We start from the raw sequence: 14,120 nt of genomic DNA on the forward strand, positions 1-14,120 counted from the left end.
TGACCAATTCTTCTATCTGCCTCATTCTCCTTTTCTCTTAAACTCTGGCAGTTCTAAGAACAGGTGAACACTTGGATCTGCCTTTTTTTGGAAAAAAAATTGTGATAACATATATACAAAATTTCCCATTTTAACCACTATCATGTGTACAATTCAATGATATTAATTACATTCACAATATTGTGTTACCAAACTTTTTCATCACTCCAAACAGAAGCTCAGTACCCATCATGCAATAGTCCCCATTCCTGCCCCCACCCCCAGTCCCTGATAACTTGTAATCCATTCTCTGTCTCTATGTTTTTGCTTATTCTAGGTATTTTGTATAGGTGAAATCAGGCAATATTTGTCCCTTTGTGTCTGGCTTTTTCACTCAACATGATGTTTTCAAGTTTCATCTATGTTATAGCATGTATCAGAACTTCATTCCTTTTTACAACTGAGTAATATTCCATTGAATGGATATACCACATTTTGTTTATCCATTCATCTGTTCACAAACATCTGGATTGTTTCCATCTTTTGGCTATTGTGAATAACACTGCTATGAACATTGGTTTATAAATATCTGTTCGTGTCCCTCTTTTCAATTCTTTAGGGTACCTACCTAGAAGTGGACTTTCTAGGTCATATAGTAATTCTATGTTTAACTTTCTGAAGAACTGCCAAACTTTTTTTCAGCATGATTGCACCATTTTACATTCTCACCAGTTATGAATGTTTCTGCATCCTTGGTTTTGGTTTTGGTTTTGTTTGTTTTTAATAACAGTGAGTGTGAAATAGTATCTCGTGTTTTTATTTGTGTTTCCCTAATGGCTAATGATGTTAAGCATCTTTTCATGTGCTTATTGGCTATTTGTATATTGGTGGAAGGTTTATTCAAGTCCTTGTCCCATTTTTAAATTGGGTTGTTTGCCTTTTGGTTGTTGAGTTGTAGTTCTTATTCTGGATGTTAAGCCTTTATCAGATATATGGTCTCCAAATATTTTCTCCCATTCTGTAGGTTGTCTTTTCACTTTTCTTGATAATGTCCTTTGATACACAAAAGTTTTTCATTTGATGAAGTCCAATCTGTTTTTTTTTTCTTTTGTTGTTCATGCTTTTGATGTCATATGTAAGAATTGGATCTGCCTTTTACCCTCATTTGTTGTTGGAGATGCTCATTGAGCCTGCTCTGCAGGATAGGTGTTGATGTGTTCTTGAGAAGCACATGGAGGCTTCTGACCTGCCAGGCCCTTGCAATCTTTCACAGAGAGCACACAGTCCATAGGCTCTGGACTATTTCATTGCACTGCTACAAATGAGCCTCTGGGCCAGGAGCATAAGCTTGAGAGCCCACTTGGGAAAAACCTGTCATTTACTTAGCCTCTTCCTCAGGAGCTGAATGAACATTCCTGGATCCTCCTGCACCATCAGTTCCTGCTCTGGAACGAACTGCTGCTGAATCTCTGCTGAAGCCACCACCACCCCGTTGCAGCTGCCTTAAGAAAGGGGCTTTCATAGCTCCCCAAACACCCCTCAGTCCCTCTATGAGCCCTCCATTCTTCTTGTTCATGTCCTTATCCCATCCTTACTTTTCAGGTTTGGGCTAGGGGCTGAAAGGTCTCCTCTGTCCTTCTAGTTGGTCTCTACCCAGATCACTTGTGCCTTCAGAGCCCTCATCTTCAGTCCTCCTGCTCCATTCCCTCCCAACCAATCCAAGGAAGCAATTAAAAAACATAAGTAGCAAAAGGCTATTTTGTCATCACCATCACCCTTCCCCACCAAAACCAAACCATACCAAACCAAAATTTTGGTCTCCTATGATTGAGTACCTAAAACTACTGAGGTGAAGCAAGATTTAGCCTATGCTCTCTCTGGGCCCTTCCCTTGGAATTCTCAGAGGCTGTGTACTTGGGAGTATCAGGGTCCTGGGCCTGGTTAATAGCACAAATATGCCCCCTGCTGGTAAAATTAGAGCAACAGCACTTTCCTTCTCAGCAGCCTTTTATTCTTTCCTGCCTCCAGTAAGAGCTATTCTTTATTCATTTCAGTCTACACTGATCCACCTTTTCTCTCTTTCCTCTCTCTCCTATCCCACCTTCACCTCCAGCCATTGCTTTCCCTTTATTTAATTCCCAGAGACTATTTAACACGGTTGCTTCCTCCAAGAAGGCAGGAACTGTTGATGGCAAAAGGCTCAGAGGGCCTTTCCAAATTTACTTAATTCTGTAAGCTGAAGCCATACCTGGGAAATATGGGGCTAGGGCTGGCCAGGGGGGAGAAACTGGATGGAGAATTTGGGGAGAGGGAATAAATGGGAGTAGTGGAGGTGGCTAAATCAGAACTGGACAGAATTCGTAGATAAGAGTGAAAAAAAAAAACTGGGGATGAAGGGCAAAACGGTGAAAAATGAGAGGGCAGGAATGGGAGAAAGAGGTCAGGAATCAGGAGATCCAGAGAATGGGTTTTAGAAGATCAAGGAGAGATCAGGATTTAGGTATAACACTAGAAGAGACAACAGCAACAGAAAGTATAGAGCATACGTTTATTCTTGTGCACACACCAAAGTACCATGACTCACACCCAATATGCAAAGGAGATTATCAATTTCCAGATTAAGCAGCAAACATGGTTTATAGAGGTTATGGCAATAGGAGAGTCCAGGATCAAATATCAGGACCTAAAGCTGGAAAGGAACAGTAGCTAGGGTTTTGAGGAATCAGATAGGTCTGAAAAGAGGTTTTGGCTCTGGGTGTTTTCCTGCCTTTTCCTAGGCAGTCATGAGAAGCCACAGAAGACAGCGGTACACACTCAAAGAAGATAGCCCAGACTCCAATTGTTCTTTCAACACTCTGCCTACACCCTCACATCCCCTCCCCAATCATTCCCCTTCACTCTGCTAATAAATACATTCTTCTCCAATTTTTCCCCATCCCCCTCCTGCACACAGGTGGTTTCTCTTTATCCAGCTTCACTCTCCGACAACACTGCCCTCTTCCTCACCATGCTGTTCTCTGTGTGACTCTATTGCTTTCATTCATTTCTGTTCTACTCCTGGTGTCTGCCTCACTTTCCACATTGTGGCTCCTTTCTCCCTCCTTTTTGTTTTAGGCTCATGAAACAAGGAAGCCAATGATTTGTTCGTTCTCAGAACTTTTTCCTTATTTCCTGGATGCTGGGCTGCTGGGCATGGGTCTCTCAAGTTGTCTTTCTGAAATCCTAAGGAACAGAACTCATAGTTCAATGCCTGGTATAGCTGGTATAACTCAGTCCATACAAGGTGTCCTGGCCCGCATCTCCTCATACTCCATTAGTCTCACAAGATGCTATACATCTGCTATAGACCCCAGTCTCTGTACAGAGTTCTTCTCTAGTGAATCTGTTTCTTCCCACTAGACAATCTATGTGGGGAAATCTGACACTTCTTTCATCAGCACAAGGATAAGACCCACATTGAGTTTTACACCTCCCCTCTTACCCTCATCTCAGGCAGAAGACAACACCTGTGCCACACACACACTTGCACATACACGCACACATACATGCCTAGGTCAAACTTGAGAAAAAAGAGTGAGGAGTAGGAGGGGCTTAGTGCCAGCAGAGGTCAGTTCAGTCCCTTTTGTTGTCTGGCTGGTGCTGAGCTGCTTCTCAGTGAGCTTTAAATGAGGCCCACAGAGAAAAGCAGAAAGGTAGAGAAACAGAAACACAGAGAAGGAGTGTAGGTAGAGAGACCCAGAGATAAAGACAGAGAGCCAGGCAAGGACATACAGAGACAAAGAGAGAAGTGAAGATACCAAAGCAGAGATATAAAGTTGGAAAGCAGCAGGGAGGTGGAGAGTGAGAAAGAAGATGAGGGTGGGACAAACTCCAAAACTATCTTTGGCAGGAGGGAACTTTAGCCTCTAGATGCCTGAGCAAGGGGGTGGGATGGGTAGAAGAAGAAACATTGGGAACTGGATGTCCTACCTCTCCTTGGTCCTGCGTGCTCAACCTTGCTCACTGGTGCCCTGCCCCAGGCCTCCACACATGAGCCTGCAATCCCGTTCTGGTAGCTGAGAACTTAGGCCTGGCTACCTGGAAGCTACAGGAGCTCAGGGAGGCTCCAGGGCCCCTGGGAGGCTCTGTAGTAAGGACTGGGCTAGGGACAGGGGCTGAAGACAGCTCCGTCCTCCAGATGGGTTCATCCAGTGTAGTGGCTGCCCGGGGGGCAAGCACAGTGGGGACCAGAGGCTCTGCAGTGGGCTGGGGCGCCGGAGTGGAAAATCGGCGGATCTCCTGCACTCGGGCAGTTTTGGGAAGCCCTGAAGCAGTGGGGCCAGGAGTCTGGGGAACCTCATCAAAACAGAACATGGCTGTTTTAAGTTGGTAGGGCTGGTGTTGCATGAAATCGAGAGCCTTGATGCCCTGCTTGGGGGTTGCCCGAGGCCCCTGGGATTGGGCCTTATTAGGGAGAGTTCGGGCAGCCTGGGGGAAAAAGGGTGACAGCAGTGGGTTGTAAGCAATAGGAGGTGGGGCACGCACGTTGGGTGAATATTTCCAGGAAGGGGGCAGTGAAGGGGTAGGAGAAGGGCTTCTGGGCCTAGGGCCAAGGCCTGGACCAGGTGTAGCTTCCACCACATACCTGTCCACACGGCTCTGCCGCTTGGCAAACAGCTCCCCACCCCTACCCTGAAGCCTTGGTGGCTCATGGATTCCCGGCGAAGGGGCTGCCCCATTCACCAGTCCATCAAGGAGCCCTCGAGATGGGGGTTTAGGAGCCACGGGGGGTGGGGTCTTAGGAGTCACGGGGGGTGGGGTCTTGGGGACCATTGGCGGCGGTGTTTTAGGTGTCATGGGAGGTGGGGTCTTGTAACTCCTGCCCCCTAATGGCTGCATGAAGTTGCAGGCTTCAGCTCCGAGGCTCAGAACGTCCTCCTCAGGACCAGATTCAGCACAGCCGGCACGGGGTTTCTCATCCAGATTCAGCACCAGCGATAGCAGCTCAGGGTTCGGCGAATTCTTCGTCTCCTCGGCTCCCTGCCGGAACATCTGCTTCCGGGTCCCCCGGCGCCGGGCCTCCTGCAGGATCCCCGTGCGGGCAGCCGGCACGGAGATGCGCTGCTCCCGGGCGCTGGGGGGCTCCGGTGCGGCGGGGCCTGGGGCGGGCGCCTCTGGGCGTGGGGCTGGTCGCAGAGGCGCTGACAGGAAGATAGAAGCAGTGGAGGTCATGGCAGCTGCGCTAGGAAGAGCGGGGGGCTCCGGGGCTCCGCCCGGGGTAACAGGCCGACTGGGGGCTGGGATGTACAGGGTGCTGGTGGCCGTCGTCACGGGACCCGAGGAGCGCGGGGTACCGAGGGAACCGGAGGCTGGCACGTGGCTGGGAGCCCCCGAGGTGAAGCTAGGCAGAGGGGTGGGGCCCTGCGGAGAGGACAAGAAGGGGGGTGGGGCGGGACTGAGGCCTCCCAGGTTGTCATTCGCCCTCTTGGGGGCTAAGGGCCTGAAAATAACCGAGGTGGTACCTGGCCGCTTGCCCTTGTAAGCCCGGGGGTAAATGGCCTGGCTCTGACCGGTTAAAGATGCCCGGGGTTGGGGTAGGGGCCCCGCCACCAGGAAAGAAGGGTGTGGGGCTGGCTACAGGGGCCGGCAAGGGGCTGGGTGGGAGCATAGCCCCCTCCGGGGGCGCACTGTGGGCCCGAGGCGGTGATTGCAGACCCTGCCCATTGAGCATGGCTGGTGCGCCGTCCCGGGCCACCTCCTGGGTGCTGGAGGCTGCGCGTTGGCGCTGCTGTTCGAAGAGCTGGGCCCCTCGGCTGGAGGCCTCGCTCAGCTGCCCTCCGAACCCCGGGCCCTGGCCCTGGCCCTCCGCCGCGGTCGATCCCGGCCTGGCCAGCTCCATGTCCAGATAGGGGCTGTCCCAGTCGGTCTGATTGGTGGGGCTGCGGGCGTCAGAGAAGGTTTCTTCCTCCAGCTCTGACTCGCTTGTCGGGGGTATGCCGTCCTCCTCGTCCTCAGCGCCGGTCCTAGCTGCAGCCCCAAAGCTCACTAGCGTGTACTTCTTGGCTCTCTGTCGCCGTTTCTTAAACATAAGCACCCCCTTGGAGTGGGGGTTGGGGGCGGCTGTTAGCAGGGATGCAATCGTCCTGCATTTGGTCTTGGCCTCCTTCACACTCTTCTCTTGGAGGCTCTCTGCACGCTGCAGTTCTGAGGAGGCCAGGAGGGAGAATGGTCAGTGGAACTTCCCCAGCCTCTTCTAGTCCTGTTTCCCAAGGCTGTCACCCCCACCCTAGCCAGCCAGCTCACTCAGGCCTCCCACCTCCCATCTTTTCACCACCAAACCCACAATGTCTCCTGCCTGTGGCAAAGTTCTCTGACTTGGGGGAAAAGTGAAGGATGAAAGGTGAAAGCCAAGGACAGCTGAAGAGTAGGCAGTATCCAGCTGCCTGCCCTAACACCACTCTGACCACAGCTCTCCAATCCTCTCTTCCCTCTACTCTGCTCCTCTCTTCCCAGAGATATGCTCTTACCCAACCCACACACATTCCTCCCCTGGCTGGCAATGGGGGCGGGGGCTGACACTCCCCATGACAGGGAGAGAGAGAGGATGAAAAAGCACACTTTGCTGCCACCATTGAGATCATGTAGGAGGCTTCTTTCAAAGTTTGGATCCCTGGGAAATATCTCCTCTTCCCACCTTTGTCCCTATGATAAGGGCACAAAGGACTCTTAGTAATAAGGATTTCATTCACAATTCTACCCCATTATGCAGTACATATTATATATAAACATTCAAAGAAATAACTCCACCACACATCATTTCAACAAGAATACTGGTATTGAAAGCCAGCTTTGGGCATATTTTCTCATATGTACTCTCTCTTTCATTCACATATACCCCAGGTCACAGGCTCATGCTCAAATACACATTTGTACATAAACACGTACCCAAAAAAAATACACACATAATCACTGGAACACATTCTCACACACACACACGCACACACACTAGGTGACCTTTCTCCCCAGAGTTTCCCCTGCTCTGCAGAGACCCTACTAATAACAGTTTAGAAAAAATTTTAGAGCTTATCTTGGTCTTCTACCCCCCAAGAACATTTGTCTGTGCCTCACATCTCTGCTACTCACAGTCAGGTGTAGTCTTCGATCCCAGACTCAGGAAAAGCCAGAGTGCTGCTCTCCAAGGCAACCCTCCAAATCTTTAGGACATATGAAGGTCACCACCTAAATATACTTCTTTCCCCCAAGTGGCAGTGGAGGTCACAACTGCCCCCTATTTTCCAAGCCCTGTAGGTGGAGAGCTGGGGCAGCAGCTTCAGGCAGGGACTAGGTGCTAAAGGGACTCAAAGCAAGGTTTCCCAGACCATGTGGGGCCTAGGTAGGTGGGGCCTGGAAAGGGGCAAGGCTGCCTTGCTGCTAGGACCCTGCCTTGGACACAGAGAAGTCTCTCTGGTCCATGGTCCCCAATTTCTCCTGAAAAATTCTTAGAATTCCATCTATCTTCCACTCAAGATACCGAGCTCTTTTCTAATTAGGGCTCTCATGCCTCCCATCCCAATGTTTACAGCACAGAATAGTGCTGTGGATGAAAGAACAGGTGCTGGAATCAGACTTCAGTTCAAATCCTGGCTCTGCAAAGTTTTTGGTTCTGAAATCTTGGGAGAGTTACTTCAAGTTCATTGAAATTCAGTTTCCTCATCTGTAAATGAGGATGATGATGGCTACCTCACAGGATTGCTACGAGGATTAAGTGAGATAATGTAGGTAAATTTAGTGCTTAATACAGTGCTAAGGCTCACTGTTGAGTAACAATTACTATCAAAGCTTCCTTGACAGTAGCTGCACATGAACGCAGATACTTTTCTTTCTTCTTCACACACATTTTCTCTGCTCCCACAGACTCACACATGCATGCCTTCATTTACTCATGGTATGCTCACATCCTATGTCTCCCACACATTCACCCCACGAGGTTTCTCTGGCTCATGTGATCACAAACCCCTTTGACATGTGGCCCTCACATCAACCCATTCTAAGAAAGGAGCAGTGAAACTCTCCCAAGAAGAGGAGAAAGAGGAAGGCAAAAAGAAGGAGGGAACAAAGGAATAAGATCTTTCCCAAAGACCTCCCTTCCTAAAATACTGAAAAAAATTCCTTCCATTCTAGATCAGAATTCTCTCGGATATGGGGGGGTAGTACCTGCATAGAATGGGTCCTGGAGCTCAGGATCTGGGCCTGGGGCTTTGTCGCAGCTGGTTGGGCCGAGGGGCTCTTGGCAGATGGACTCAAAGGTCTCCATGCCGAGAAAGGCAGTGCTGGCTGGAGCAGGACCAGCTTGAGCCACCCCCCATGCCTTTTAAAGCCCCTTTGTCTTGTCCCCAGAGCTAGCAGCTGAATGAGCTCAGTGTGCTATTTTTGGAGCCTGACCCCCTCCCTTCTCTCTACTCACTCACAAACTGGGGTGTGATGGACATGGGCACCTGCCTACCCTTCCTCTCCCCTACCCCACCTCCGCCCCATTTGACAAGAGGTCTACTTGGCTAAAAATATCCTTGAGCCACTAAGGACTGTCTTATCCAGCACCATGGGAAGGGGCGGGGGTGGGGTGTGCTAAAAGGAGAACTGGGGATAAGCAGGGGATCCTGGGCATGCATCTGGAATTTCTTTCTGGGGTCTTGGATACTGTCAGGGATGTCAGATTCTAAACTGTAGTGTACTTCGCCTCTATTCCAGACTCAGAGATACAGAACTCCAAGAATCAGGAATCACGGTGTTGGAGGGGAAAGAAGAGAGAGATGAAACTAGAAATACTGAAATTTCTGGAGTGACAAAAAAGGTCTGTGGGAGGGGCATGGGGGATATGGGGCAGGGAGAAAGTTCACTCTTAGACCTTGTTCTGTAGCTCACATCAAAAATAGCAAAGAGCCTGAGATAAGTGGAACTGGCTTTTTCTGCCCAGGCTTACATTCTTGCCTGAGATAAGGAGCCAAAGATCCTCCCCTCTACCACTTCCTGGGGATCTCATGACCATCCCCGAATTTCACAGGCCCCAGGAATCCTAGATGAACTTACAAATGCCAAAAGTAGTTTAGATGCTAGGCCTGCAAATAACACCAAAGCGCCCTTGTAGCCCTGCCCTGCCCCAAATATACCCCTGGCCCATGTCCATACTCAGCCCTCATCCCCATCCTGACACCTAGCAAAATAATCACTACCACCACTACACCCTGCATCTATTCATGTCCCTACTTACTCTGTTCCTAGGTTGGGCTGAACCACCTGTGTCTTTTACTGGTTCAAACAGTAAAAATAATGGGACTATGAGTATGGTTATCATCCCTTCCCACTCATCACTCTTCTCCACTTATCCCAAGACCATCTCCAAGGGAAGGAGAAGGTAAGCGGCATGTAGAGTTATAGAGGGATAGGTATAGGGCCCAGATTGAAGGATCTGGGCTGGGGAGAAGGGGTTCAAGTACTCACTGGCTTGCTTGGCCTTCTGCATGTAGGTGGTAGTAAGATCTTCTGACACTGGGTGGGGAACAGGCCCCACCATAGGGATGAGGTGAGGACCAGGCCGGAGGGGGCCATGGGGTAGCAGCAGAGCCTCAGCCGGGGGTGGCTTTAGGGCTGTCACATCCTCCCAAGATGGGGAGCTCACACGGTTGTCACCCTGGCTGGAAGGATCAGGGATGACAGGGGCTGGTTCTGCAGGGCTGTCAGATAGGTAGACTTCATCAGGTGGAGCTCCTGGAGGGGTGGGCCTCGTGGGGCCTCGGCGGCGGGGGCGGCGGGGCTTCTCTTGGGTGGCTGTGCCATCGACATCACTGTCTGTTTCTCCATAGTAAGCCTCACTGTCAGGGGGTGAGCGAAGGCTCCCAGGCTGCAGAGGCTGGGGAACTGGAGCTCCAGGGGGCTCTGGACTCAGCGGAGACAAGGGAGACAGCACCCGAAGCTCACCAGGGGATGGAGATCGCACAGGCCCCTCATCCCCTAACCTGGATGGAAAAGATATCAGACATGACAGAGGGGCTAGGTGACTGATAGCTCAAGAGATCTGGAGGAGATAGGGGAAGGAGGTTAGGGAGACAAAGGGGACTAAGGGTACAGGTAGAATGGAGGGGTGGAGAAGAGTGAAGATCTCAAGATGAACTAGGAGGCAAATGTGCTTAGAGGGCTGGGAGTGGAAATGAGGATGAGGTTAGGGGGTTGAAGTAGGCCCACACACTCATATACCCACTTGTCACCCCATCCCTCAGTTGCTGATTCAAGCCCCTACACTCTAGCACCAACACTCAAGCAGAAATGGGCACTTAATAGCTGCTGAGGACAGATTAGTGAGATGTAGAGCTGAGGGAGGTCCATACCGCCTCACAGTGAGGACAAGCTGATTTCCTGAGGTGTCAATGAGGCTCATAGCACTGGCATGAGAGAGGCTGGTGCAGGAAACCCCATTGATGGCCAAGAGCTGGTCCCTCTCCCTGAGTCCTGCTCTGCCAGCCTGGCTCCGTCTTCGGATCTGAGAAGGGAGAGATTGTAGGTGAGGGAGTGCTCCAAGAGGAGTAGAATGAAAAGAGTTGGGAGAGGAAGGACCCCTGTGTGGAAGGGATTTTTCTTTGAGGGGGCATAGGACTTCAGTTGAGGCAGCCTGTATAGAGGAAGGAAGCTGAAGATTGGAGGGAGTAACACCTCGTATAGGGGGAAGTAGAGTAACCAATGAATGAAAGAGGCTTGGGGAAAACTGCTTGGCGGAGCTACTAGAAATGGTGGTTATAGTCCCAAGTTTTTTCTCCAAGGGCAAAATCTATATTGGCCAATAGTTCTTTTCTAGGCCTTGGGATCCCACGTGCCATTATCTACACAGTCAAGACTTTAGAACAGTATTCCAGATTGGAGGGAGTCCAGCCAGATTCCTGGAGATTGGGATTGTGTGTATATGTGTGCCATGTGTGTGCACACGTGTACACATGTTAAAGTAATAGTAGTAGTGGCTTCCATTTATCAAGTGCTTACTCAATGTTAGGCACCATGCTAGTGCTAAGCACTTCACATGTATTGTTGCATTAAATCCTTAGAATGGTTCTGTGAAGTAGGTACTATGTTACCCACATTTTATGGTTGAGGGAACTGGGGCTGAGAGATGTCAGTGGCAGTGCCTGTAGGGTGAAACTGAAAGGGTAACAACTTCACCTGAGAGGCCAGATTCTGCCATACCACCCCACCCCACCCCCAGCCCCATCCCCCACCCCAGCACCTAAAAAGCCTTGCTTAGTAGAGAAAGGTTCTGGCTTAGGGAGAAAGGAGCACTTGGGGTGGGCTGGGCAGGGCTGGGTTGGACTGGTGGGACGTATCAGTTTAGTCAGAGAAATTAGAACCTTTCCTATATTCCTGGAGTTTGTAGTAGAGGCACAGATCCAGCAGAGCAAAGTGCTCTGCTACCATGGTGCCCCAGGGAACTGAAGCAGAGCCTTTCTTTTTCTCTGTTCCCTGAACGCCAGGAGTTCTCTTTTCTAATCGTCCCCAACAAGAAGCCTGTGGTGGTCAGCCACCACTTACCCGACCGGACTTAAGCATGCGCTCTGGCCCACCTACCCACCTACCCACCTCCCACTCCTTTTCTTCACAGCCTCCCGGCTTCTCTCCCACAGGTGACAATGTGACTCCTCCTGTGTTCCCTTCGGTTCCCCTTTCCCTAAAGCCTCATTTCAGGGGCTCTCCCTTACCTTGGACACCTGTAAGGGTTTCTTCTGCTCGGCCCCCCCCCTGAAGTCGGAAGCCCCAGGGGGCTCCCCCTGACAGTGTGACCAGCACCTCCTCCTCAGCGCCCATCGCTCAGCTTGGCCTATGGCCCCCGGAGTCTGGAGAGTGTCCCAAGGAGAGAAGTCGAGGCGGTGATACCCCGTCCGGCCTGCCTGTCCTGCTGTCCTGCTCCTGCTGCCCCAGGCCTTCCCCCACCCCCCAAACCACACATCACAGGCAGGCAACTTGGCCCTCAGACCAGTACAGTCCAGCACACGTGGCCTGTCAATCGGAGCTGTGCTCAAAATAGTTGCAGCAGTACTCCCCTCCCTCCCCCAGCTGTGTTACTCCCAAAGCTAATTATAGTCAAAACTGCTGCCCTCCCATGTCCCCCATTCTCCTGCATGGGCCTTTTCAAGACTCAGAGTGCTAGCTCTCTGGGCTCTATAACTCATGTACAACCTCTCAAGGACTATGCCTTCCCCGATAGGATCAGGGACTGATCCCAACTACTTTCCTCCAAAGCCTATTTCAAAGTGGTGATAGAAGGGGCTTCAGCTTCAGAGCTGGCAAGGAATGGGTTTGCCCCACAAGTTCCCAAACTTCCCAGGAAAGAGCACCTCTTCATGTAGCATTTACCTGTGATTCAAAGTGGAGATCTATATCCCACTGTAGTGCTGAGTGCTGTGGAGAGGAATTCTCCTGGTCAGCCCTGCCCCAGTTGAACTGTTACTGCTTCCACAAAGCCTTTCCTGACCATCTTGTGACTCCTCACCTGTAGAGTTAATCCTTCCCTCCTCTGGGCAACATCTGTATCTTGTTCAAATTTCTATTGTATTTCTCAACCAATATTGTAACTTGTTTACATGCCTGTCTCCCTCCCAGACTGAGAAACTAGAAGGCAAGGACTGTGCGAGGTAGCCAATTAACAGCCCATAGAACAATGCCTGGTATAATGAGGGCTCAATAAATGTTTGGTGAATTAAATGATTGCTTACATTAAACAGGTGGTCTTAGTCATGGATAGGTAAATACAGATAAGTAAACATGCCAACCCATGTTAATAATAAAATCTCTACTAGTTTCTAGGTTTCCATTAAATGAATGTGCCCTGTATTAAGAGACCTCCTCCTGTTACAAAACATAAAATTATGGTGCTGTATCTGTGATTATCCAAGGCTACAGAATTCCTTGAGATAGCTGCTCCCCTAGTGCCCTAAGTGCTGTTTGCCTTGGTGTATGATGTAGTCATAGAAGACACTTGGGATTTTGAGTCAGAAGACTTAGACTTGAGTTCTTTTTCCATCATTTATTACTTGTGTGACTTCAGGCAGTCACTTGACCTAATCAGTAAAAAAAGGACCGAACTACCCATGTATTCATTATTGAGACATTTATTGATTGCTGACTATATACCAGCCAGTACTTTCAATTAACCTTGAGTGCACATTAGAATCACCTGGAAAGCTTTTAAAACTGATCCCCTAAAATAAAACAGTGTATAGGACAGGTGATTGTGTAATAAAATAAAATAATCTATTAATGAATATATATGAGTAGCTATTAATGAATATATATATGATACCCAGGTTCCAACCCCAGAGATTCTGATTTTATTGGTTTGGTACTTGGTATTGGTATTTTAAAAAGGACTGAAGCTATAAATCTAGGCTCTTATCACTTACTAGGGGTGCAACCTTTAACAGGACAGAGAATACCTATTTTTCTATGCTGATATGAGAGTTAAATGGGGTAAATTATGTGCAAATCTTAGCAGGGGGGTCCAGCCTGAGGCAGGTACTCAACAAATGTTATTTGAATTTGGCAAATTATTAATCTAGGCCAATGGCGCTCTATCTTTAGGGTGCAATAGAATCACCTGAAGGGCTTGTCAAACCATAGCTTGCTGGTTTCCACCTCCAGAATTTTTGATTCAGTATTTCTAGGGTGAGTCTGAAATGTGCATTTCTAACAAAGTGAAACTGATGCTGTTGGACCCAGAATCACATTTTAGAGCCACTAACCTCGAGTATAAACTCCTGAGGACAGGAACAATCTGCCTGTTTACTAAAGCACGTTCAATGCTTAATAGTTTCCAGCACTGTATTAAAATGATTTTTTTTCAAAGAATGAACCACTCTGTGCCTCAGAACAACTAATATCTACTGTCAACAATATGAGATCAAGGACTTTGTTCATTACTGTATTCCCACACCCAGAACATGACATGGCACACAACAGTACTCACAAAATTGTCATTAAATTGATAGTTGCCATCAGAATGAAATAAGGTCAAATATAATTTTATAAATTTCATAAATGTTAGCTACAATTACTGTGATTTTTTAAAAGGGATAATAATAATTACTGCAAGAACTATAGCTCTTCCAACAGACCAGGGGCACTCT

At 49.1% G+C, this 14,120-nt stretch overlaps 1 protein-coding gene across 1 annotated transcript; it reads right to left on the reverse strand.

Annotated features, from left to right (window-relative positions):
- Positions 1 to 1,117: 1,117 nt before the first annotated feature.
- SYNPO2L (synaptopodin 2 like) lies at positions 1,118 to 11,802 on the reverse strand. The gene is given in 7 exon segments (XM_037804135.1): positions 1,118 to 5,496; positions 5,499 to 5,522; positions 5,525 to 6,162; positions 9,457 to 9,971; positions 10,341 to 10,492; positions 11,697 to 11,738; positions 11,740 to 11,802. Coding segments are annotated over 7 exon segments (2,952 nt in total). The 3' UTR covers positions 1,118 to 3,978.
- Between the last annotated feature and the right edge of the window lie 2,318 nt (positions 11,803 to 14,120).

The sequence above is a fragment of the Choloepus didactylus genome, chromosome 15 (assembly GCF_015220235.1).
Source record: "Choloepus didactylus isolate mChoDid1 chromosome 15, mChoDid1.pri, whole genome shotgun sequence".
Taxonomy (NCBI): domain Eukaryota; kingdom Metazoa; phylum Chordata; class Mammalia; order Pilosa; family Megalonychidae; genus Choloepus; species Choloepus didactylus.